The sequence below is a fragment of the Elgaria multicarinata genome, chromosome 6 (genome assembly GCF_023053635.1).
Source record: "Elgaria multicarinata webbii isolate HBS135686 ecotype San Diego chromosome 6, rElgMul1.1.pri, whole genome shotgun sequence".
Taxonomy (NCBI): domain Eukaryota; kingdom Metazoa; phylum Chordata; class Lepidosauria; order Squamata; family Anguidae; genus Elgaria; species Elgaria multicarinata.
The window spans coordinates 81,948,710-81,973,583 of NC_086176.1; the positions used below are offsets into that span (position 1 = coordinate 81,948,710).

General features: G+C 38.4%; 1 protein-coding gene across 3 annotated transcripts in view; it reads right to left on the reverse strand.

Moving 5' to 3' along the window:
* Positions 1 to 24,874, reverse strand: part of ZFYVE16 (zinc finger FYVE-type containing 16) — a 32,720-nt gene that overhangs the window by 2,222 nt on the left and 5,624 nt on the right. For 2 of the 3 annotated variants that reach the window (XM_063129673.1, XM_063129672.1), the window contains exons 3-17: positions 22,476 to 24,616; positions 20,392 to 20,488; positions 16,800 to 16,901; positions 15,794 to 15,915; positions 13,160 to 13,583; positions 12,120 to 12,236; positions 10,920 to 11,075; positions 9,532 to 9,756; positions 7,677 to 7,759; positions 6,593 to 6,697; positions 5,379 to 5,529; positions 4,611 to 4,691; positions 4,064 to 4,226; positions 2,313 to 2,418; positions 320 to 481 (exon numbers count right to left, since the gene is read on the reverse strand). In XM_063129673.1, the coding sequence (XP_062985743.1) occupies positions 320 to 481; positions 2,313 to 2,418; positions 4,064 to 4,226; positions 4,611 to 4,691; positions 5,379 to 5,529; positions 6,593 to 6,697; positions 7,677 to 7,759; positions 9,532 to 9,756; positions 10,920 to 11,075; positions 12,120 to 12,236; positions 13,160 to 13,583; positions 15,794 to 15,915; positions 16,800 to 16,901; positions 20,392 to 20,488; positions 22,476 to 24,616 (4,235 nt within the window). Of the gene's footprint in view, positions 1 to 319; positions 482 to 2,312; positions 2,419 to 4,063; positions 4,227 to 4,610; positions 4,692 to 5,378; positions 5,530 to 6,592; positions 6,698 to 7,676; positions 7,760 to 9,531; positions 9,757 to 10,919; positions 11,076 to 12,119; positions 12,237 to 13,159; positions 13,584 to 15,793; positions 15,916 to 16,799; positions 16,902 to 20,391; positions 20,489 to 22,475; positions 24,617 to 24,874 lie in introns of those variants that run through there. The other variant, XR_010025604.1, reaches the window with a different exon arrangement.

Genomic DNA, 24,874 nt, shown 5'->3' on the forward strand with positions numbered 1-24,874 from the left:
AGCCCTCAGTAGTCTGGGGCAGGCTGTTTTTCATTAACTGACAGGAGTTACCTCTAGTATGTTGAGGTGACAAGCACTGTAGCAAACAAGACTCATTGGGTGGTGAGCCAAAGCTTCTAATTTGCTAAGAGTTTATGACTTTTATCCCTTCCAGATTAAGTTCATTTTGTATATGAGAACTGAGGTGAAGACATTTTATACAACTTTTCCCAAGCTCAAAACAGGTTATATAAAAATTGAAACAAGATTTAAAATCCCCAAATGGCTATATATTATAATCACTTATATGGATACATAGCGGCATCATTTTAAAAGTTACCATGTCAGTATCCATGGAGACTCTAAGGCCTATCTTGTTCATTCCGTTACTTTTCAGTGTTTTGAGATGCTGACGAAGAGCAGTACAAGAAGCCACTGCAATTTCTTTAGCAAACTGATGAGCATGACTATATAGCTCGTTGGCCTTTAAGAGATAGAACACCTGAAATGTAATTAAAGAACCGTTAGCAATGGTAGATTTGTTAATCACCTAAAATTAGCAAGACAACTACTGCAGTAGCATAACATCTCTAAAGCAATGTTTAATGCAGGTTTGTTGAATCAAGGATATTCACTAGGTGCCTGTAATGACAACCCATCATTTTAAAAACCGATTGGTTGTTGTGTACAAGTGGGCATGCTGCCAGAAGCACACCTGCCTCTTTTGCTTTTACCCCATTACCAACAAACAGCTCCTTCATAGGTTGTTGAGCATGACGTCTGAACCTAAACCAATGGGTTGTTTAGGGGCTTAACAACCCAGCAGTTAACCCAACAACAAACCTTGGGTTAACTGCTGTATTGTTTAACCCCTAAACAACCCATCAGTCTGGGTTCGGAGATCACGCTCCACAACCTACGAAGGAGCAGATTGCAGGTTGTGCAGTAAAAGCAGTAGTAGTTTTTTACGTGCAAACGAGGTTTAAAGGTTGTCAAGGGATAAGAAATATTTAACCATAGCTAAAAGTGTAATAAAGGTACACAACCTTTAGAGAAGAAACCATTCTTTAAAATGGAGCTTAACATTCTGCAATAAAGTTGTTTTATGTACAACTTTACAACGTGTATGTATAAGCAGTAAAAGCCTGTGGAAAGCCACAGGCTTTCCCTCATATACACTGATGTGGGCAATAACTTTATTAGGACAACTCAAATACCACAAAATAGCGTGCAACTTTTTGTGAACTTTGAGCTGGCCTAAATATGGAATTGCCCTAATATGGGTTTGGGATTTTTCTTATAACCAACATAGCTACCTTTGCTATTAGCACAGTGCAGCATGCAAAGCCAATCTAAGCTAGATGCTACCAAAATCAGGAAGTATTGGGCAGGGGTGAAGGTGAAGTGTGACTATTTGTAATCTGTCTAGAGAACATTGGTTATTGGGCAGATTAGAAATATAGTACATAATAAATAAAGTGCAAGGAATGGGAATTCAATGTGTAGACCTCCTACTTAATGTATGAGGAGATGTGCATTCTAGAGTTGTCCAATGTCCATTTTTGTTTAATATCCCTGAAACTAATTCTACTCACCCTTTGAGTTCTTGCAATTTAGAATCCACAAATAAAAAAGTGTGTATCTTTCTCATAGAGTAAATAAAGAAAGCAGCCTAGCATATAATTAAAAGTTGTTGGAAAGATGGTTTGTCCTTGCAGAACAATGTGAACTAGCAGACGTGAAAACTCAGGACAGTACACAGGTACATTTGGCCTTCAAATTATATAGTCGTTTATTCTATTAGCACTGTAAATCCTTTGCATTTCAGAAACTCACACAATGACTATCCCATCATTATTATTATTATTATTTATTTATTTATTTGTATCCCGCCTTTTGCCCAATGCTGGGCCTTAAGGCGGCCCAATGCTATCATAGTGGTGGTGGGAATCAATATGCTGCCTTTCATCAGTCAAAACAATGCTGGCTGAATTATTTTTCAACTTCTTAGTTCAGGTTCAAACATGTTGGGTGTTTTCCTAAGCAACTCCAAACAAAAATATAACATTCATATTTTAGTAGGCTAAAGGGCCACCATAAAGAAAATGAACTTTAATTCAAGAAAGAAAATATGTAGTAAACACATTTACATCTTTAGAAAGTAAAGAAATAACACAATGATGGGAGAGTAAGGGCTGCAGATGAGGGCACGCTGGTTGTTGAATTCAGTAATCTTGTCTCTGCTTCACATTCAGATGTCTTTTCAATCTTCTAAATAGCATCATTTAATTTTGTGAATATCCGTTATTTTAAAAACAGCAATATTTACTTACTTCCGTACACTTAATAAGTTTTTCGTCCATTTCAAAATATTGTTCTTGAACTATTTTTTCACTCTGAACTCCTTCCATAGATTTCCCATCTATTGGGCTTGTAACTCTATGAAGCAAGGTTAATAATACATTAATCACTAGTCAGGCTTTTCTGGTTTCCTCCCCTACATAGTCACCTAGTTCACACATCACACTTAGTTTGCAATCATAGCTTAATAAGCCAGAATATGAATGAGTAGTGTGTACCCATATGCAGCCACTGTCCTGCCACTTTACCCCTCCCTTCATACGAGAGGCGAAACCATCAGGATTGATCATTTAAAAACACCTTGATGTTACATGTGAATAGGGAATGTTGGTTAAGCGCTTCTAAAGAAGCCTGGATTGAAACAAAGCCAGCTTTAAAGTTGACTTATTGATCGTGGTTTGTTTGAAACATTTAACCATAATTCCCACTTCACATGTAACAGGAAGCTATGTTTAAGTGCTGTATCCTGACTTGTTTTCCTGCTCACTTAAATGGGCATATCCTGGTTTATTAAGCAAGAATTTTTGGCTTCCTGTTACATACAAATGCAGCCATTGTCGAATGTTTAGGTGCACAAGCTTTTTGTAACAGATCAAGCTGGTATGTCACATTATGTAGAATGCTATGTCTTATTGTTTCCTACTGTTAATTTCTGAGATCAAATGGGGTGAAAATGTAGAAGTACAGGATCCAAAAAAACTGCTTAGATTCCCACAGGAGACTTGCACTAGACTTTTCTTTAAATAGCTGAATATCATTAATAAAAGCTGCTTGAAAGCCCCTCAGTTTTAAAAGTAGTTTGCCATGGGATTCGGAAAGATAATTTTGAGACCAATTAATCTAAAACCCATTCAGGTTCTTCATGACCTATTATTAGACTCCCAAATCAGACCAAGGGAATCCTCATCATACAATTTGCAACTGAAGAACTTACTGTCCCCAAGTAAGAAGTAGTTGTATCTTGTAACTTAATTGGATGTTTTCTATATTTACTTCTTTAAAAAATGGGACCGAAAGATGCTCTTGCATGAGTAAAAAGCACTTTCATTCTCACAAGGTGCACTCCACCAGTTTCTGCTGCTTCCACCATCCCACTTCACCCTTCCATGCCACATTTCACACCATTCTGAAGGGTTCGCAGAACACCAGAGAGAACAAGAAGGAGACCTCACTGCATAAGAAGAATGGTCTTCACATGTCTTTAAATCCAAGTCACATTTTATGACTGAACCTGAATCTTAGAATACTGTAAGTGAAAACTTTAAATACCTAGTGTACCTACTTTAAACTGATCTTATAAACAGTTATGTAAACATAATCTAGAACTGTTACAGTAGCACTGTGTTAGCATTCAGATTTCCTATTCAATGATTTTGCTGAACATTCACAGTCTTACTGTAGCTTAAAATCATTCTACAGATTGCTCCTCTACCTACTTATACATGTTTAATTGTAGGTAAAAGGACCAGGATAACCAGCAAAAATAATCTTAAGGTGGGCAGAATCAACTAAATTCAGAATTGCTTTAAAATGTCCATAGCATAGTCCTTGGAGTAGTGGAGTAATCTACACACGTTCAGATTAATTACAAGCACACAAGCTTAAAAGAGAAAAATCTACACAGATTCTGTAAATATTATATCTTCTACCCCCAAAAAAAGTTGACAACATTTTGCATTAGAACTTTTATCAACATGCACTTAGGCTTTAGTAAAAATCATACCTCACATTTGTTTTTTCTTTATTTTCTACCCAACAAATGTCTACATATTCTCTCAGATCTCCTGAATCTACTTTGCCACATGTAATTCTGAAGTCCTTTTTTTCTCTTAAAGCTTGACGTAAGCCATCCATAGTTTCCTGAGTTATTTGTACCATTATTCCATCTATGAAGAAAAACAATTTTATTAAAAACGAAAACCAAATTATGGATATTTTGCTACAATAGTAAAGATGCACTCTGACAGTAAAGATGCATCTCTGCCAGTTGCCCTGCAGAACATCCAATATATCACTGCCATGTCAGATACACCAGTGGCACCTCAGTTATGCTGACTGAACATGCCACTAGTGAAGATACACCAGCAGAAAAGCTAAAATTAGGCAGTCATGGGCAGGACAGTGTGAGAGCACCCTTATGGCATATCTTATACTAGTGGTGGACAAGTGCTTAAGAGTAAATATCCATCATCCTAAAGCAAGAAGGCCTTTATTCATAACAATATTATCAGCATTTGAACTAATTATTTGGAAAGAGAAAGCATCCATACCTTCAACAATGCTGGATTTAGCAAGGAATCCAGAAGATGTTTTTAGGGCTCCATTGAACACAACAAAGCTTGCACCTGTAACTGAACAGATATCATATACTTCAACTACCGATACTAAAAATGTTGTATTAACATAGTTTGAGTTGGTATGCAAACAGTGCACTATACTGGATGTGCTCACAATTCCTGTAGTACTAGAAAATAATACTATGCTTGAAACATTCATCATAAGGGCATGTAATGCCTGTTTAATTTGCAATAATTAGCAAGTGACACCAAAGTGGTCATAGTTGAGTAGAGGGCATGTGCTTTTGCATACAGAAGGTCCTAAATTCAATCCCTAGCAAAAAAAAATCTATCACAAGTAGCAGGGCTCAGAAACATCTCTCTCTGTCAAAGGCCCCGGAGAACTGCTGCCAGTCAGAATAGGCAATACCAGCCTGTGATGAGCTAATGGTCTGACTCAGTATAATGCAACTTTATATTGTAGAGGGCTAATAACAGTTTTTCATTTTTATGTTTATATTAGTATAATGCTGAACCTCCAGGATAGTGAGAGATCAAAATTCAAAAGTAGGAAGGTGCTGTATACTAACAACTTATTTCATGATAAACTACAGACTTTCTACTGTGAAACAAGAAAGGACATTTCTTAAGGTGATGGATATTAATATTCTTTTTCTACACCAAAAAAAATGGTCCCACATCTCAGACTCAAAATGTGGACACATGCTCCATTGACTTTAACTCCTTTTTCAATACACTTACTTTTCCTAGGGTGTCCAGTAGCACTGTTCGCTTGTGTCTGATAGACTCCATCATCATTCTGTACACAAACTAAGTGAGAATCTGCCTCAGTACTAAAACTTGCTCCAATGCTAATGACGTGTTCATTAGAATTATTCATTACTTTCATCACCTGCAGTTACAAAAATGCCATTAATTGGTTTTGTATAGAATCCTTGCTTCATTTATTAATTCCGAGCTCTAAACTAGGTTTCTAAGGCTGAAATACTGTGCACACTTAAATGGAAGTAAGTCCCACTGAATACCACAGAGCTTACGTCTGAGTTAAGGATGCATAGGATAGGCTGGAAGTGAGACTAATAAAATGTTAGCCACCTGTACATAACCTCTCTGATCTCCTTGTATCTCTCTCAAATTCAATCTCTGCTTTTTAGCACCCCGCTTTTTGAGAAAGTCAATGCTATCACTTCTACCTTGTACAATGTACATCACTGTCTTACACTACAAATCCCTTTCCCCACGCCAGCTTTGTGCTTGGCTACAGGAACCCACTGTTTAGTCTCATAAAACCTAGAGAAATATTGTTGAGGGCCTGGTACTGTATAGTGGTCTGGTACTGTAAAGTCTAGATGTCCTATAGTCTTCTGCTGTTATGTTTTTGCATATCAAGAGAAATTCAATAATACAAGTAAGCAGAGCTATAAACAGTTAAAAGAAGAAAGGTTTCTAGCTCAGTTTTCACAGATATCTTAGTATGTCTGCACCAATGTACCAACACCAACAAAATGCAGCATCACCTAAACAACTATATAAGCAATTCAGATACTAGGCTAACTGGGTCTCCCATTTAGCAGCTGGTTTGCCACTATATGAACAGCTAGATGGACTAGATGGACCCTTGGTCTGATTCAGCATGACTATTATGTTCTTAACTGCAGTGCAGACATAATAAACCATGGTTACAAGTGGGAGGGGCTAGGGAATGTGTGTACAAATGAAGGGCTGGGGGAAGGAAGTGCATGATGGTGCAGCTCAGTCTTGATCTTCTAAGGCAGCGATGACTAGACAGTAGATCTTCAGAGTTTTGGACTTCAACTCCCAGAAGCCCATGCCAGTATGATCAATGGTCAGGAATGCTGGGAGTTGAAGTCCAAAACATTTAGAAATCTACTTTCTGCTCACTCATGCTTTAAGGCTTACATCTAGCAACAGCCCCTACTATAAATTATACTTACTTCATTATATCTCCTCAGAGGTATTTTTATGCAGCTTCTACCCATTTCCATATGAATAAATAAATTACATATTGTATTCAATGTATATTGATAGTTCCGAAGATCCTGTAATATAATAAAAGTTGATTAACCTAGATGCTTCATTTTGAACAGTATGGTTAACTTATTATTACTGTCCATAATATGGAAAGGAATCAATCATATGGGGAAAAAACCAGGCATAAAATCACCCTTTTTTTCCTGGAAGCTGTCGCAAGGGTAGTAAGCAAGCAGACAAAAGTGTCCTAGGTGATAACCCAAATCCTCTTTTATGGTTCAGAGGATCAAGCAAGCTAAACATGAAATTAGTTTACTGATCCATGCCAATATTACCAATGGAATTGATGAAAATTCTTATTCCAGGGGAGTACTTTTCTGAATTCCTAATTTCATTAAGAAATACTATCACATGAGCAGCATGGTTATATACCGGCTAATATGAGATATTTCTTTGTAAGTAGGTAGTATTTCTGGGTTTTTACAACCCATTACAATTAACACCAAGTGTTTAATTAATTATTTGAAACCTGTACAGGAAGTGTATTAAAACCAGTAAGAAATTAGGCAGTTTTATAACAGGCCACCTATAATTTGTTCCATCAAGTCCACTTAATTAATGTAGTAGATATTTGTCTTTAAGCAACACACAAAAGTAAACAGAGATATTTTTCAAGCAATTAAAAATAGATTCTGAAGTCCACCTTCAGTTTTGTTTCATCTTACAAATTCTTACAGATAATCATCTTACAGATAATTATCTCTCACATAGTGTTATTAAACTATTTAATACAGAGATCTTGATTTCTTTTTGACGTTGCAATTTTAGTATCAACAACACAGCAAGAATGAAATACTGTATTTCTTCGATTGTAAGACGCCATCGATTGTAAGACACACACTAATTTCAGTACCACCAACAGAAAAAAGACCCTAAGACACACCCGCGATTCTAAGACGCACCCTATTTTTAGAGATGTTTATATGGGGGAAAAAGTGTGTCTTAGAATCGAAGAAATAGGGTATCAGAGGAAAAAAGTATACTCACAACAAGTAAATTCATGACTGTGTGTCCTATATCTCCAAACAAAGGCTTTCTATGTCTGACACTTGTTAAAGGTGTTGGGTACACTAGCAAAAAGAAAAACAAACAAAAGTGACTAATTTCTAAGTAACATAATTTCTAGAGGCTGACATTTGGAGCTGGTATTGCAAAGTAAAATACACTGGCTGGGAACTAAAGGGCTGCAAAACCAGTTCCACAAATTCAGTGGGAGTTTGGCTTACAATTTTCAAACTGCTGCCCCAGATGCCATATAGGAAATGCCTTGATAATATAACATGGATGTTTGCTGTCCAAAATATAATAGCAAAAATGCCACTGGACGTACCCAAGCCCTTGGGTGCATATTTAGAATCTAATCCCTATGTTTGAACCCCAGTTAATAGTCTTAAGATTACTAATAACCACTGATAAAACTATTCTTCCTGAATTATAAGAAGTCATCAAAACTAGTGGCCATAACCATATTTTCTGGCAGCAAATTTGTCAGTCACAATTATGTACTGAAAAACCTTTCTTTTTTCTGTCCTGAACTCAGTGTCAATTATTTCACTGGATGACACAACATTCCAGTATTTTTGAAGAGGGAGGAAAAGAGAATAGAGAGCCATAATTTTATAAACTTCTAATTTGTTTGCCTCCCCATCCAGTCTTTTAAAGACTAAAAAACTGCAATTATTTTAGCCTTTCCTTGCAAGACAGATGTTCTAATACCTTTATTGTTTTAAGTGCCTAGTTCTAATTTCCAGCTCTACAATATCCCTTTTGGAGATTGGCTGTCTGAATTGCATGAAGTACTTCAAATACAGCTAATATCACTATATAAATAGCATGGCAAAATTTAATTTTAAACCTCTATCTAATAATTCCTAAACTTAAATGTGCCTTTTGCTGCCACAAAACAAGCTAGCACTTCCACTGATTGTTCTTTTACAAACTCAAGACCTCTTTCTTCAAGATTAGGGGTTGGTGGATAAGGGAAGTGTTTTTGTCCCAATATTTTGCACTTATTTTGAATATCTACTACCATTTTGCTGCCCATTCATCTAGTTGGAAGAAATCCTCTGAGAAGCCCTATAAGTGCTTGCGATATCAGCTTCCCAAATAATTTGGCAGTATCTTTAAACTTTAAGCAACTTCACTGTTTATCCTCAATTCCAGATTATTAATGAATTTATAAATAGGAGACACCCCGATAGATCCTGGGGTCCTGCAGAATTGAATTGGCTTCCTACTCTCCTCTTCATTTTTTTAAAAAAACTAATTATGAAACTAGTAGTCATCTACTCTTAAAGGAACATTTGGAGAGAGGCTTTGTCAAGCATTTACTGAAAAGTATGTCTATTTATGTTTACCCTACCTAAGTGCTTGTTGACATCCCCAAAGTACTCTGAAAGACGGTGGATGAGACACAACTTTCCATCACAGAACATTGTGCCTCACCAACCTCACTACGTTCATCTAGTGAGAAATGGATACAAAACAATCCTCGGACTCAAGCAAATTAACAAAATATTGAAACTACAAATATTAATCATTTGTTATCCAATTCCTTCCATTATATGTATATTGGCACTTCTGTATATACTGCTGGGAAGGGCCTTTGGATGGATACATACATTGTTTCTTATTAACCGTGAAAAACTGTGGAAAGAGATGCTCATAGGACCATGAAATGTACTACTGAAGGATTCCATAGTAAGATGAATAAATGGCACTGACATTTACAAACATACTGAGGAAACAGATCACAGATATCAGGTCAATATAGAATATCTGAATTGTCTTTCAAATTACTGCATAGATTTGAGTATTTGAAATAGTAGAGATTAAAACTCACCCCCATATTCTGCTCCCAATCTCAACATCAAACGAATTGGAAAAACCTTTGCCCAAGGTACCTCCTGTTTCTGAATAAGAATGCCACATAAAAAAGGCTGTTTTGGTAATTCAAGATCATCCAGTTTCTGAAAAGTTGGTGTAACAAACAGGAATCCACCATGCTCCTTGCTACCAAGAAAGCCTTCAGCAAAGGTAATATTTTCCAGATTTCCTATGAATTTTCCTGGTTATAAGAATACATGTGGTTAAAGTCATAACAAACACACCCTTGATACAGTCATTGAGATAATTGTCATGGAGAGTCTGACTCAAAATAAGAAATTGGTTTGCTATTGCAAGGTCCATGTGTAATATCCAGAGAAGCATGAGTGGAGTTCTGCTCATCCAGTGGGTCTTTTCTGCCGCCACCTTCCCACTACAGCCCCATGCAACCCCCAACAAGGCACTCAAGGGTTGGGGGACAAGGCTTCTATTCACACAAGAGCAGCTTTTGATCCAAGCCATAGTCTATATTAGAATAAATTTAGTAATCTAATGCTTTCAAACTACATTTCAGACAATCCAGCATTCCCCAAAATGAAATCAGTAGGGAGTCGACATAATTCCCTGAAATACAGCTTGTCCATTATTATTGAGGTTCCCCTTCAAAGAGGTGTTGAGTCAGTCCAAGGGTAGAGTAGTTCACACAGGGAGACAATGATGCTAATCAGGCTTGTCAGTGCCCTCATGTGAACTTAAGATGGGCTGTAATGTCACAGGAGTTCCATGTCAGACAAATCCACCTGGAAAAGATTCTGTCAAAATGCAAATTTTGAAAATCACTGTCCTAGATCCTTCTGTTCTGACAATACTGCAATACAAACATGATTACAAATCTGATCTTTTGGCATGTTTGGGTATAGAAGTTCAGTGAAGAGAACTAGACAGGACTGACATTCAGCTCCTTCTATATCTAAAATCAACTAAAGGTGATTGTTGCTTTCATGAAATTGGACCCATCAACAACTACAAATTTTTAGGGGTTTTAAAAATTGTAACTCAAAAGTGAATTTTAACAGGTAGAGATGGAATGGCTCAGGGAAGAGGGAAACTGTGCAAATATATCCAATGAGGTGTTTGGGTTTTAATGGCTTTGCTGGCCATTAATAGTAATGTGTAGATTTAAACCAGCCTCTGGCTGGGGGATTCTGGAAGTTCTAGTCCAACACAACTGGAACACACCAGATTGAGGAAGGATGATTTAAATGGTGCTTTAGGACAGGCTTTCCAAACGTGGTGCCCTCCAGATTTTTGGAATACAACTCCCATCAACCCAGTGTTCACTTCTAAATACCATTTCATGAAGTTTGATACAGTCGGCTTCAAAAGTTTAGTAAAGCTTCATACCTTTTATGGCATCCTTATATATGTTGATAAATAGTTTGAAGATTTCTTTAGGAACATCATCTTCATTTGGCAAACAAAGTAACAGTACAATAATTTCTGCCTGTCCCAAGCCCTGCAGTCCATTGGTTGAGAAGTACCAGCATCTTTCCGAATAATCTTAAAGACAAAAAAATTAAGTACTAGGCTGATACTTTTCTTGTTAAATGCAGAATGTTCAAAAATGCAAGGAGGTGCTTTTATTTTATTTTATTTTTTACAGTGGATCTCAGTCATTCCCTAATTAAATTCAATAGAGGGTAAATAGGCTGGGAGATCAATCATTGGATTTCACCAGGAAATGGAGGAATTTTGTATCCAGCAGATCCGAAGATGCCCCACCCAATCACCTGGAGCACCCTGTTTTGGGGGCTTTCGCTGGCTACAGCCAATGGGAAACATTGCTTGTGGCAGCCTTACGTCCAGAGATTTCCATAAGCATAACTTAGGCCTGGAGGAAGCGGACCTGTCAGGTGATCGAGCTCCTCTCTGCCTAGCCCCCACCCCTGGATCTGGGGGGGTAAGTGATCAGATTTTGTTCTATGTTAGCCTCAGGCATCCTGTATCACTTTACTTATAACAATGCTTTTACAAGTCTTAGAAAGTCTAATTTAAAAAACCCTATCATATAGAGATTGTTCCTACTCTTTTCACACATTTAAAAAACAGAATGGTGTATTTTGTTGATGTAGAAATATTTAAATTGTCATGTCACACAGACATATTCAAGAATGAAGGCATTACAGTGATTGTCATAAACTAAAAAAATGCATTTCACAACATTTGGCTTTCTGTACAGCTAAGAACTTTACTTTTCAGTTCTGCTTAATGAACAGTTAGAACTGTTCTACACCAACAAAACTCTGTTTAATTCAAGGTATCACCTTACCTATTTTTATATTCCTACTGATAATACCTAGGGCACTTCAGAATTACACAAAATATGACCCCTGTGCAAGTGTTATTCATTTCTGGACAATAAAATATGCCCAAAGCTCATGCCCTAATGTAAGAAAGAATGACATTTATTCAAAAGTAGATAAAATAAAACTCTGGAACTAAAGATTTAACCTACAGCTTGATTATCATTCATTTTTCACATTAGCAACTATACATGGGACAAATAGGTTTTACAAAGGTTTTGGGGCGGGGGGATATACTTACAAGGCAGTATCTTGACATTCACAAGTAGGTTTGCATTTAGGATGAAAGTTAATAGATTAGATTCTTCAAGTAGTAAAGTAACTTGCTGATGAGAAGGATGTTCTTCCACTAAGGATTCTAAAGAAAATAAATTATTAATTCAATAGAAGCTATATTTTCTTACAGGATATAGGGATACAATTGTAATTCTGAACTGCACAGTGTTTTTCTGGGTAACTGAAAATATAGTGAGGCAACTAGTGCACATGAATGAATCAAAGTGTTATAGTAAGCAGTGTATATAGAGCACAACACTGGGATGAATCCAAACCAAGTTAGTTAAACTTAAGCCCTATTGCTTTTAATGGTAACTAAATCATGACTAACATGATTCCAATGGAATTAAAGTTCAACTAGACTGAGCCCATTGAAGCCATTTTTACATGATTTTCTCAACCCTGGGTTTCACAAAACCAGGACTCTGGATATGGATCCTTTCCAGCCCCACTGTTTCCAGTCATGGTAAATGCCTTCTCCTCCCTCCCCAGGGGCTTGCCAAGCTTTTCAATTAGCAATAGAACTAAGAAGGCTAAAGGAGCTGCCCTTCTTCAAGATATTGAAAAGAAAAAAACAGCATAGTTTTCTGTTGACATCCAACTTGCTTGCACTAGAAACAACACAGCTTCATGGCCCGGAGAATGTGCCACAGGATTTGTCACACAATGCGAGTTACGAAGAATCTAGCCATTGATGCTAATCATGGACACAACCTACCTGCAATTTTAAATTCAAAGTCAATTTTTCTAAAAATCAAGTGCCCAACAGTAACATCATGAAAATTGTCAAGCAGTAAATGTTAGAATATTGGGATTTAATAACATTCGTTTACATGTAATGCATCATGTTAATATTAATATGTTTCTATAATTCCCAATGTCATTATTTGTTTTGAAATTGCAAACCAATATAATTCAACACATAATTTGGAGCAACAAGAAACAGTGCTATTTTTGAAACACACACACTCCCACTCAAAAACTATCCTGGTAGAAGACGCCTACCTTTGCCATTTTCTCCTCTTGCAAGCAGAAGCGGTGGCAACCTATCATCCTCAGGATTAAGGTTTATCTCCTTGCTAACACAGCTTTCAATACCACAAAGCATCCTGTAATCTAATGGACTAACAGGTACATCACTAGTTTCCTTCGCTGAGACAGGAACAGGATGATTTGCTGCTTCAACAATAGTGGGGAATTCAGCAGTTATCTCACAGTCAGAATTACTAGATAGCAGTTCAGATTGTCCTTTAGTGGGAAGACAGTCAGAATTACATGACAGTTCAGGTTGTCCTTTACTGGGTAATGTGTCCTCTTCTGGAAGAACAGAAGTGGAACAACGCAAGATCTCAGTTTGTCCAGCATGTGATTCAGCTTTTGGTTTTATATCAGTTGTTTTGCAGACAATGTCATTTGTTGGACTGTCAACCTATGACAAAAGTTCTTCAATTAGATATGACATCCACATAGTGTGAAATCTGTATAAGCATTTCAAATACGCTTTTGCCTTGAGAGGCAGTGTAAAACTAAACTAAAATGGAGAAAATAACATCAGGCATGCAGCTTACTGTGTGTTTACATAGACACAAGATGAAGGAATTATCTTTCACCTACCACCTGTCCTGATTGGCAGGTGCTCTTCAGTTCACCTATTGTTTTGCCATCCTTCAACCTACCTACAGTGGCCCAGTTCAGATGACACTCTGGGTTTGTGGTTGCGCTAACCACATGCAAAATGGGTGCAGACGACACTTTTAACCCTTTTGTGGTTAAGTTTGCCTTAACGTTAAAAGGATTAAGTGCAGCACCTGAGTCCTCCATGGGCAAAAATAATAGAGCCCGAAGTATAGAGTGGCCGAAATTGCCACGGCTGCTCTATACTTCGGGCACTGTGGCCATGGGGATGTGCTGGGGGGGGAGGGTGAGCAGTTTTCATATAAATGCCCATCGGAGGATGTGTGTGGCTGGGCTGGTGGGAGAGCGAGGGTTGTTTTGTTTTTTAAGTACTCACTTCAGGTGAGGAGCACTCCTGCGCTGCGTTCTGCCCCCAAAATACATTCAAAATGGCGGCTGCAACATGCTCCACCTTCCAGGCACGCAGCGCGCCGTGTGTGTGTAGAATGAGGGGGTTGGGCACTGGAAGGCGGAGCACATCGTGGCCCCTCATTCTACACGCACATGGTGTGTGACGGGCCTGGAGGGCGGAGCATGTCGCGGCCGCCAGTTTGAATGCATTTTTGGGGTAGAACGCAGCACAGGAGTGCTCCTCTGCTGCAGTGAGTACTTAAAAAAAAAAATACTTTGCCCTCCCCCCGCCCCCCCCATGGGCATTTATATTAAAGCCCCGCGCCCTACCCCCAGCCCAGTCACCCCCCAATGGGCATTTATATTAAAACCCCACACCCTCCCCCCCCCCAGCACACCCCCGATGGGGACGGAGCCCGAAGTATAGAAGAGCTGCGGCAATTTCAGCCACTCTATACTTCAGGCTCTATTATTTTGGCCCGTTAACCACATACAAGTGTCAGACAACACTTTTAGCCATGTTTAGTGCCGCTAACCATGTTGCAGAACGTGGTTAGTAAGCCTAACCACAATTGTGGTTAACGGACCAAAATCTTAGCCAAAATGTGTATCAGACGGCACACTAAACCATGGCTAAGAATTCCCTTAATCACTTTGTGGTTAAGCAGCATGGTTTAGCATGTTGTCTGAACCAGGCCAATGTGATATAGTGGGTAGAGTTTTGAACCGACTGGGAAAACCTAGATTCAAACTCCTGCTCAGCGATGACGCTCACTAACCCATCTTAAAGTTTGTGGCAAAGATAAAATGGAAAGACGGGGAACCTTACGTTCTTAACCACCCTTAGATTCTTGGAGTAAAGGAAGGATACAAAGGAAATACATATATACAATTAGTTTTCAATTCTGGATTGTATTTTTGAAGCACTAATAATACAAAAGAACAAAATACTATGAATTAGGAAGTTAAAAAGGGATATGTGGCATGTCAGAGAATGAGCTTCCAACTACAGTAGCAGCAACCCACTGATAATTTTTGAAGCTATAGACTAATGTGACATGATAATAGGGATTTCCTCTTTTGCTTTCTGTTATCATACACCTCACAAATAATGCAGTCTTTGCAAAATGGTTAGATAGAAATACAAGACACACACACTGGGTGTTTCTGTGTCATCTATTTGCATGGGCAGGACAATCCCGTATCCTGTGACCTGTGTGAGTGTTGCATAAGCACACTCAAGCAGATCAGATGTACCCTGCATAATGCTAAATTTTAATACAAACAGAGGATTCAACAGGCATGGCAGAAGACTGGAGAACAAGAAAGCACGAAGAAGACTCATCACTGCAATGTCTCTTGTTGTCTTTTATCCCAAGATCAGGGAATGTAATGGAAGTTTGCCTGCGTTTGAGCTGTTCTTCTGATGAACAGTTGCCAAAAGACCTGGTATATTTTTCCAGTTCTCTATGAGTTAGCAGGTGTAAGGAAGTATTCAGGTTCTAGCAATGGATTTAGACAAAATCTGAGCAATATATTTGCTTTATTAAAAAGGAACAAAGTAGCATGGTGCAGTATCAGCAAATTTATATTGTCTAGTAAATTAGGGCTTACAGGGCATGGTTCCTGTGGGGATCTTCTGACTCCAGATGACAATTTTGTTGTGTCTGCAACTTCCCCATTGGGCAAAATACCATCCGCAAACCAAACTCTTCTCTGTTCTTTAGGGCATGGCCCTAAAGGAGGAAAAAGAAAAACACCAATTGGTATTTGTTACTTAATTAGTCCAACACAAAATTGCTAAGATTTCCAAAAGACATAAACACATAAATTCAAGTTGTTTCTCCCCCAATAGTGGCACATTTAAAATACGTGTGATAACTGAGAAATCTTTTAGAAGTGCATAGTATTCTAATATCTTCATACAAATATATCACAATGACATGGAATTTATCCAGCTAATGAAATCACACTACTGCTATACAAAACATATACACTATCTAGACAAAAGTTTATATGGTTATGTAAAAAAAAGGGGTGTGCACAGGAAATAGAAGTGACTAATTTAGAGAAGCTCCCTTTTCACATTTTTCACATAATGTCTGGAGGCATTGTCCTAAAGATGTTCATCCCACAAAGGGCTGTTTGACATTGTGCCTTGAGACTAAATTTCTCTGAGTGCTGCTGTTCACGTTACATCATGGCATGGACACGATGAAGTAGTTGCGTCACTCTTTAACTACAATGTCATTCAAGGCACTATCCAATAGATATTTATGACAAGTATATAACCACATTACAGACATCACTCCTAATCTCAACAGTCCTGTTAGAAATAAATCTTACTCTTTGTCCCACTGCCCCAAACATATCACAGTTTGAATGCTTAAGAAAAGAAATATTAACCAAAAATAGAGGTTCTTCCTTGAAAGACAATGTCTGTACTCCACATAACAAATGAACACAACCTCCAGTTTGCTGAGCTACAAAGTCATTGTGCAGAAAGGTCGTGAAATTTTAACTTAGCTTGATTATCTTAATATATTCTTCAGCTTACAATCACCATTTGGGTATTTAAATAAAGAAGTGAGTAATAAAACAGAAGGAGAGTTGGTTGTACCAGATGTCTGAGCTTCCTGCAAAGGTGCAACAGTTGAATATTCAGAGATACTGGAATTAGGCACAAGACCAGTTGGGCTCATCATCCTTTCCAATGCCTGTGCTAACAAACAAAATTAATAGAACTTTAATGTCACAGCTCTAAGTTATATATCCTACACATGCACACATAGTGGTATGAGAAGTATTCATATCCCTAACAGTTTTCAAGGTAAATTTAGGATGGGTCACACCTAGTTTCATTTTAATTAGAGCTGCAACCTTTGATTTTTTAAAAAACCTTCTCATTGACTGAAACATATATTACTATAATTTTTTTAATATACTTTTTAATATTTAAGGGCTATCTTAGAAAATGTATTCCCTCCTGTATGAGATATGGGTAAATGCCTCTTATCCTACTGTACAGGAGGCTATCCTAGTCTGGGTTACTCCTCTCATTCACTTCAGAAGGCAGGACCAAATTTCATTAAGTTGAAATCACCTTACAAGTGCAGGAGAGAACCTCTCAGCTCTGGTCCTGCCTAGCTCCATCTGCAAATTATTTTCATACATTATATGACCTTCTTTTCTCTATCCTGCCTTTTGTCTGGGGAACTTCCTGATATCAGCCTGGGTCATGCAGTGCCTTAGACAGGGAGACAGCACTGCACTGTGTACTGATACTTCAGAAGAGCTGCCAGAGGACTGGGAAGGCACAAGCAGGGAAGCATTTACTGACACCTGGTCCCTCAGGAGCGAAGACTGCTTGTACAAAAGGTGAGGTCACCACTGCTTCAAAGAATCCCTCCAAGTCCCAAGACAGCTGCAAAGGTGGGTTTAAGATTCTGCATTGCAACGCAGATTTGCTTGAGCACTTAGTTCTCCCATCGTGGTGACATAAAATGCAGGGCCCAGTCTCCCCTTTGGTAAGTACTGCAGCTTCCCCATCTCCTCCTGTTATGGACAGCTTGGCACTTCATCATGAGTTCTGTTGCTAGATTCATCAAATTTTAAAAGAATTAGACTGGCAGCAGAGGCGGGGAGGGGAGATGGGTTGGACATTTACCTCAGGAAAGGTTACCTCAAGGAAGTGTAGCTCAGAAAAGGCAGGAAATAGTCTCAAACTGCTTTGTTGAGTCAGCAGTCCACCATTTTAGCCACCTCAGGGGAAATGGCAGGAACTTCCATTTCCGCATTTGACAGCCATTATGAGCTGACTACCTCTGCTTTTGCCCAAGCATCTTACTGCAGGCATTAAACTGCAGTTGGGCATTAAACTGAATAGCAGCAGGAGGGCCATCCTAAAAAAGTATTGCTCAGAAACATCCCAGACTAGGATACCCTCCTCCACTATGGGGATAAAGGAACGTTGGACTTACTGGGCCTGTTCAGACAACACAGTAAGCCATGGTTAGGCCACTAACCCTTTTGCAGCAAACGATTAGTGAGCATGTTTAAATTGTGGTTATGTAACCGCCATGGTTAGGAACAGTTCACACGACACACTAAGTCATGGTTCAAAATGCTTAACCACAGTGGATTAGCATGCCGTCTGAACAGGGGGTCACTGTGAAGGTTCCTTTTCTACAGTGGATGGAGGGTATCCTACCCACCCAGGTGAGATTATGTCTCACTGATGGGAAAGAAATGATATTTTCAGTTCACTTAGTGTTTTTGCTCAAGTTATTTAGAGGTTAGACTCTTATGTAGTACCTTTCTCTCTTCCCTATCTGTTATTCTTGTTCTTGCTGGGGGTGGGGTGGGGTTCCTTGTTGAACTGTTTGATGAGAATATTTTTGCCTTTTGAGCTATTTTATTTCCAAAACTGGGAGATTTCTGGAATGCTTTCCCACACAGGCAGGATGACTTCAACTTTTATGCAAATTTGGCCCTGCCTTCTGGAGCACATGGAAGGAGCAACCCAGAATAACAATCCTCCATCCACTGTAGAGAAAGGACATTTGCTTTACTTTCAACATTCCATTTCATGCTACCTAACCACAATACAGATATGCAATACCTAAACACTAGGAAAATATGCTTCTTACTTCAGAACTTTTTATTTTAGACATATTGAAAAATGTGTTTATTAAGTACATTTATATCCTGTCACTTTTCCATCAAGGATAGTGTTTCCAGGTACTGACCAGACTGAAAACTGCTTAACTTTAACAAAGAGCTGCATCATGAGCCCTCAGACAATACCTGGAAGCAATTAATTAACTGACTAAAACTCATACGATGAACTGATTAAGTTATATTTGTGTGATAATCTTAATTTTAACCATGACTGCATAACTACTGGGGAACAGCCGTAACTTAATGGTAGAGCAGGTGCTTTGCATGCAGAGGGTTCCAGGGAAAGATTCTTTTAGCAACAGCCCCACCTTTGTGGAACTCTTTTCTTGTGAAGGTACAGGCCTCATCATGGCAGGCCTTTAAATAGGTCCTAAAGATCTATTAGTTTACTATCGCTTTCTTTTAAATAAGGATTTTATCAGATTGCTGTATACATTACTAGCTGATATGCCTGGCATTGCTCGGGTCCATGAATAATGTTTATAACATTTATTTGATATATAATAAATTTCTATGCAACTTATTCAACTTTAGGTTGGTTGTTTTTTTTAATTTGGTTGAGTTAGTAAATTGTTTTGTTAGGATAAATGAAAAATTGCGTTAATAAGAACTGTATTTTAATTAGAGCTTCGTGATAAACTACATTTTTTGTTTTACCTGAAATGCCTAAACCTCCCATCATGCCTTGGCCAGAGCAGCCGTCTAAACTTCAAAACCAATCATGACACACAACACCCTTTCTACCAGCTAAAAAAGATGCAAACCTAAGAATGTGTTTTCAAAATATATCCAGCATTGCCTAGATAACATATAGTAGGGAAGCAGAACTCAGTGACTTGGGCCTTTTATCTGACATACCTGTGCTCTGAAGACACACCAAGGCACTTTTTAATTTTAATTTTTTTTAGTTAAATGGTCAACCCACCACCTTATGGTGCTAGTGGCATTATGCCACTGCTATGGAGCCAGATAGAAGATAAAGCAATTTTCAATATCTCCAGCTGAAGAATTTTTTTTATGTGATGTTCTGAAGGAATAATAGCAATTTGTACTGGTCATGACCATGAGTCATAGTTTAGTGGCAAGAGAAGACTCTTGCTCACCCCCGCCACCTCCCCATGTCTGTGAGATAAACTGGGTCAACTTCTCTTTATGAGAAGCTGGGCAGATTCTGGCCCTTCTTGGGAAAATTCCCTAGGACACCTGGTTGGCCACTGTCAAAAGTCATAATACTAAACCAGATGAATATATATATAGTCTGATCAAGCAAAATACTTCATATGTTCTAACAGTCATTGTAAGCAACATAACAATCACACCTTACCATCATTTTAAAATGTTTTTTATCAGAACATATGAAAGCAGCTGCTGTTCTCTGTGACCTAAAATGTTTTCATATCTACTACAAATTAATCTTTCAGATCATGATTTAGAATGAAAATGTTGTTCATATTGGGAAGACTTGTTCCAACATCCAAAAATTATTCTAGTTACCTTTTCTGTTTCTTCTAATTCTCTACATTTTTTTTTACCTTTGTTAATGGATTCATAGCAGCTTATACAGACTCTTGCTTCTTTATCCAAATAGTGGAGTTTGCATTTTCGATTGCAACAGGAGGCACAAAAAACCTAGATTCATACAGAAGATAAATTAAGATTTCATAAATATCTATCTATCTATCTATCTGGATCAAGCAAGAGATTACAATCATAGTACTAATTACACAAGGCACAAACAAGTGGAGGAATTACCACTAGATAAGAAACATAGATAATTTATGAAAAACTAACTCTACAGCATAACACTGACACCTGGTGGAGAATGAACATGAACTTCGGAAAAATCTGCACACCTTAATTTGTACTGAACATGTTACGTGTAAACTCACAATTACTGTTAATAAGAATGACTGATTGTTAAAAACTGAAATTTAGAAGGAAGAAACAGAAACCCAAGCATGGTCTGCCTCATTTTGTTTTCTGAACTATTCTGAATCACTGTAGTATACTCTGTAGACTGGCAGACTTTGACAAAGTTACCTGAGTGCAAAAGCCGTGAAAACTCAATGGGTAACCTTGGGCCAGCCATTATTTTTCAATATAACCACAGAGAGTTGTTCTGAGGATAAAGCAGGATAGCACTATGTATGCCAACCTAAGCCACTTAGTGGAAAAGTAGAATACCACTTTTTAAAAAGTCACCTCTCTACCCTCCATCTTCATTCCTAGAATCAGGGCAAGAGAAGAGATCAAGACTAGGCTGCCCAGCCTTCTAGGACAGGAGTGGGGAACTGCCAACGTACAGCAGGTTCCTGTCCAGTCTGTGGCCTCTCCTCCATGCCCCCTTATCTTCAGCCCCACCCCTCTCACATTCCCTCCAGGAGCTTAAGCAAACTGCCTGATCAGAAACAAAGATCCCTCTGTCTCTGGTCAGGCAGCTCGACTGCCTGGCCAGGGGAAGAGAGGCTGCTGTTGGAAGAACAGATTATATTGTTACTCCATCAACAGCCTGCTGCATTTCCATGTTGGGCAGTGAGAAAGAGAAGCTTCTTTTTCCCTCTCCAGAACAAAAGCTAAACGAACTACCTGAACAAATATAGAGTAATCTGTCACTGGATAAGTGTGAGAAAGGGTGATGGTGAGCCTACCCACCCCCTATTTCTCTCCTTCTATATTATTGAGGAAGTTCTTATGTGGGATGGATTTTGCCCCACCAACAGGGTGTTCCCAAAACATTACCCTTGAGGGAATATGGTCCTGGGTAGAAAAAGGGTTTCCTAATCCTATTCTAGGGCTTATTTGAGCCAGGGCTCATCTAGGATCAGCTTCCACACATCTTCTCAAAGCTATTGTACTGCCTGAAGCAAATACCAAATATCTCACCACCTTTCATACACCTGTACTTTCATCATAGTATTTCCAGGTCTCAGGAAAAAAAAACCTGCAGGCACACTTGAGTCTCAGCACATTTCTTTTTGAGGACTCTGCAGAAGTTTTATTCAAGCTTGCCTTTGGAAAAATCCTCCTCCCTTTAGCAGTCATAGCCCAATTTTTCACCACTGCTTGCCTGGCTTTTCCAGAAGCAAACTAAGAAAGAAGGCTGGTCTATGGCTCCCTTTCCACTTGTCTTTTTACAAATGACAGGGGGAAAAAAGGACAAATCAGTCAGAGGTTAGAGAACGTAACTTTCATTCCCCAGTACACTCGGCCTACAGCCCTAACTTTAAAAACTTCAGTGGGTGTCAGGTACCTGGACTTTTGCATCCTGCTTTTGACAACCATTCCCCTTTGCAAATTGTAGATTGTATTCAACCCTAGAATACAGATTAAGACCATTTTTCTTTCTTAACTAGAATCAACAAGATATATTATTTGTTCAGTAACTAGGAACTGAGTATTTTGACCACTTTATTGAACCTTCAGTGAGTAAAATTTAAAGCTGATAATTAACACTTAATAGTACTAGTTTATGCCCTGACTAAAGCCGATTTTAATAGGAGAGAGGGAACAATTGTTGTTAGTAAAGGAAAGTTTAACTCTAGATGAAAAATAGATCCCCTCTTCCCAACTACTATGAGTCTATGCATGATAACAAAAAATAGTTAATATTACTTACTTTCCCACAAGCACGACAGTGGTGTCTTCTTTTTGTAAATGTGAATTTGGCTTGACAATTCATGCAATTTGGTGCTTCTGAATCAGGAACCCAGGATGGCTTCTGCCCCAGGGCTATAGCTTGTTCCACTACTTTAGCAGGTTCTGAGATTACAGATACGCCTCCTTTACCTTCCAAGGAGCTTTGTGCATCAGCATTATTATAATTGAAGCTTGAATCAGGACAAATGTTATCATCTGAGACATGGGTATTTGGGATGGTGGAATTTATCACTTGAGGTTCAACTGTATTTGGACTACTAAACTCAGAACAATTTTTGGCTTTTGGTGGAAGGTGTAGCAACTGTTTTGGCCTTGCACCTCCACTATGCACCATCTGTTGGCTACTTGCAACTTCTGAAATTTCACCTCCAGTTTTATTTATGTGATCTGAAGTCTCTTGCTGAACCTGCCGTGTGCATTTTTCCACTAGAATCCCTAAACTAGATTCAGGATTGGATACTATACAGTTGAGATCGACAGGAGCGTCTATGTTCTTAAATTCCATTTCTGCCTGCAAATCATCACTTCTGGTGTTCAGCTTGTTTGCTACTATTAAGCTGTCATTAATCACATCAGATTCCAACAGTCCATCATCTGTGTCTTCTTTCAGAGGCTTTGAACTATTTGCTTCAAGACAATGTGCAGACAAGAAGGCATCAAGTTCAGCATCACTAATTAGCATATCACTTCCAATAATGTCTTCTTCCACAACTAGATCCATTAAAGCTCTGTCACCAACATCAATGGGCAAAACACTGCTGAATGCTTCAGGATTGGCAGCTGAAGAGGAACTAATAGTAGCAGCAGAGTCTTGGTGTTGGAAAGATTCACAGTTACTAGTAATGTTGTCAAAACTCACCTTCTCTTTATCTGTAAAGGAAGGTTTTCCTAGCCAGCATTGGCTGGTTTTGTTTTGAATCTCACCTTGTTCAGAAGGATCTTTTCTTTCAAACAATTCTCCTTTAGGGAGGGCACTCTTCTGGTTTTCTGTGTGTACAGTGTTGTTACTGATGACATCTACTACCTCACCCTCAGCAAACTTTCCATTTGTGTCATCAGTTGTAACCAATGACCCACATATAGAAACAGCAAGTGGAAGACAGGACAGTGAAGTCTGTACATCTTCAGAGACCTCTGGTGTTGAAGCTATGTTTAAAGCTGTATTGGTATTCTGTTCTGGACTACAGAATTTTTCCTCAGTACTATGTGTTTTATCTAATACTAGCATATTCTCATTCTGAGAATTCTCATCTTTAGGCAATATTAAGCTGTTTTTATTCAACTCATAGATCTTTGGTAGGTTAGAAGCTTCAGATTCAATTTTATCTTCTTTTGAAATGGTTTTGATGCTTTCTTCATGTATCATTTGACTTTTTCCATTGTTTCCATCCACTAATGTTTGACAAGGTAGCTTTTCACATGTTGACTCATTTTTGGAACTGTGTACAAGTGACATAACTTGGCCTGTAACTTGTTCTATCTTGTCAAAAACTTCATTCTTATCCAAAATTACTGTCTTTTCTTGATCCTCACAAGAGTCCACTTCATTTGTTTCAGAAGAGCTGCCTGTCTTTAGTTCCAGTTGACTCTGTTTTTCAGCTGCATCTCCATCAATCTGTTGCTGTGTATCACAATTAGCACTACAATCAACTGAGGAATTACCAGCAGTGGCTGGTACCAATGCTATATCAAAGCCAATAAGAGAAAGACTAGCCTGTGAGTCACCTAGCTGCAGTTTTTGAATGTACTCTGAATTACTTTTTGCATGGCTCAAATTACCTGTGTCACTAATGAGATCACAGACAGGTATACTGCATCGCCCCAGGCAAGAAGGCTGATTTTTATCTGAAGAACCACCATCCACCATGGACAGAAGATCTAACCCAGTGACATTTTTCTCATTCTGCTCAGAGTTCAGTTGTTCAAAATTTGCTACATTTGTAGTCTGAGTGGACAATAAGAGTTCATCTGATGTAGTACAACTAATATTTTCTTGCACATTTGGTCCCAAGAATTTTGGCTGCTGGTAATCTAATTCTGAAGAAAGTAAGTGGTGCTTGGAATCATGTGGATTTAAATTTCTGTTGTTTTCAAGTTCATCTAAATAAAAGATCAAATCAAATTGGTTAGACCTTCATTACACTTCTTGATATCATCAAAACACAAGGAACATTTAACTAATAAAGTGCCAATTGTTGTCCATTTTCTTCAGTTTCTTCTCATTTCCCCTGCCCTCCCCCCCCCCCCCCACTGTCTATTTTAGACTGCAGCCTCCTTGGGAAGAGGGAAATGGTGTGGCATATGCAACTCTCTAAAGCACCATGTATGCCAGCAGTGTGGTATACATTAATAATAGAT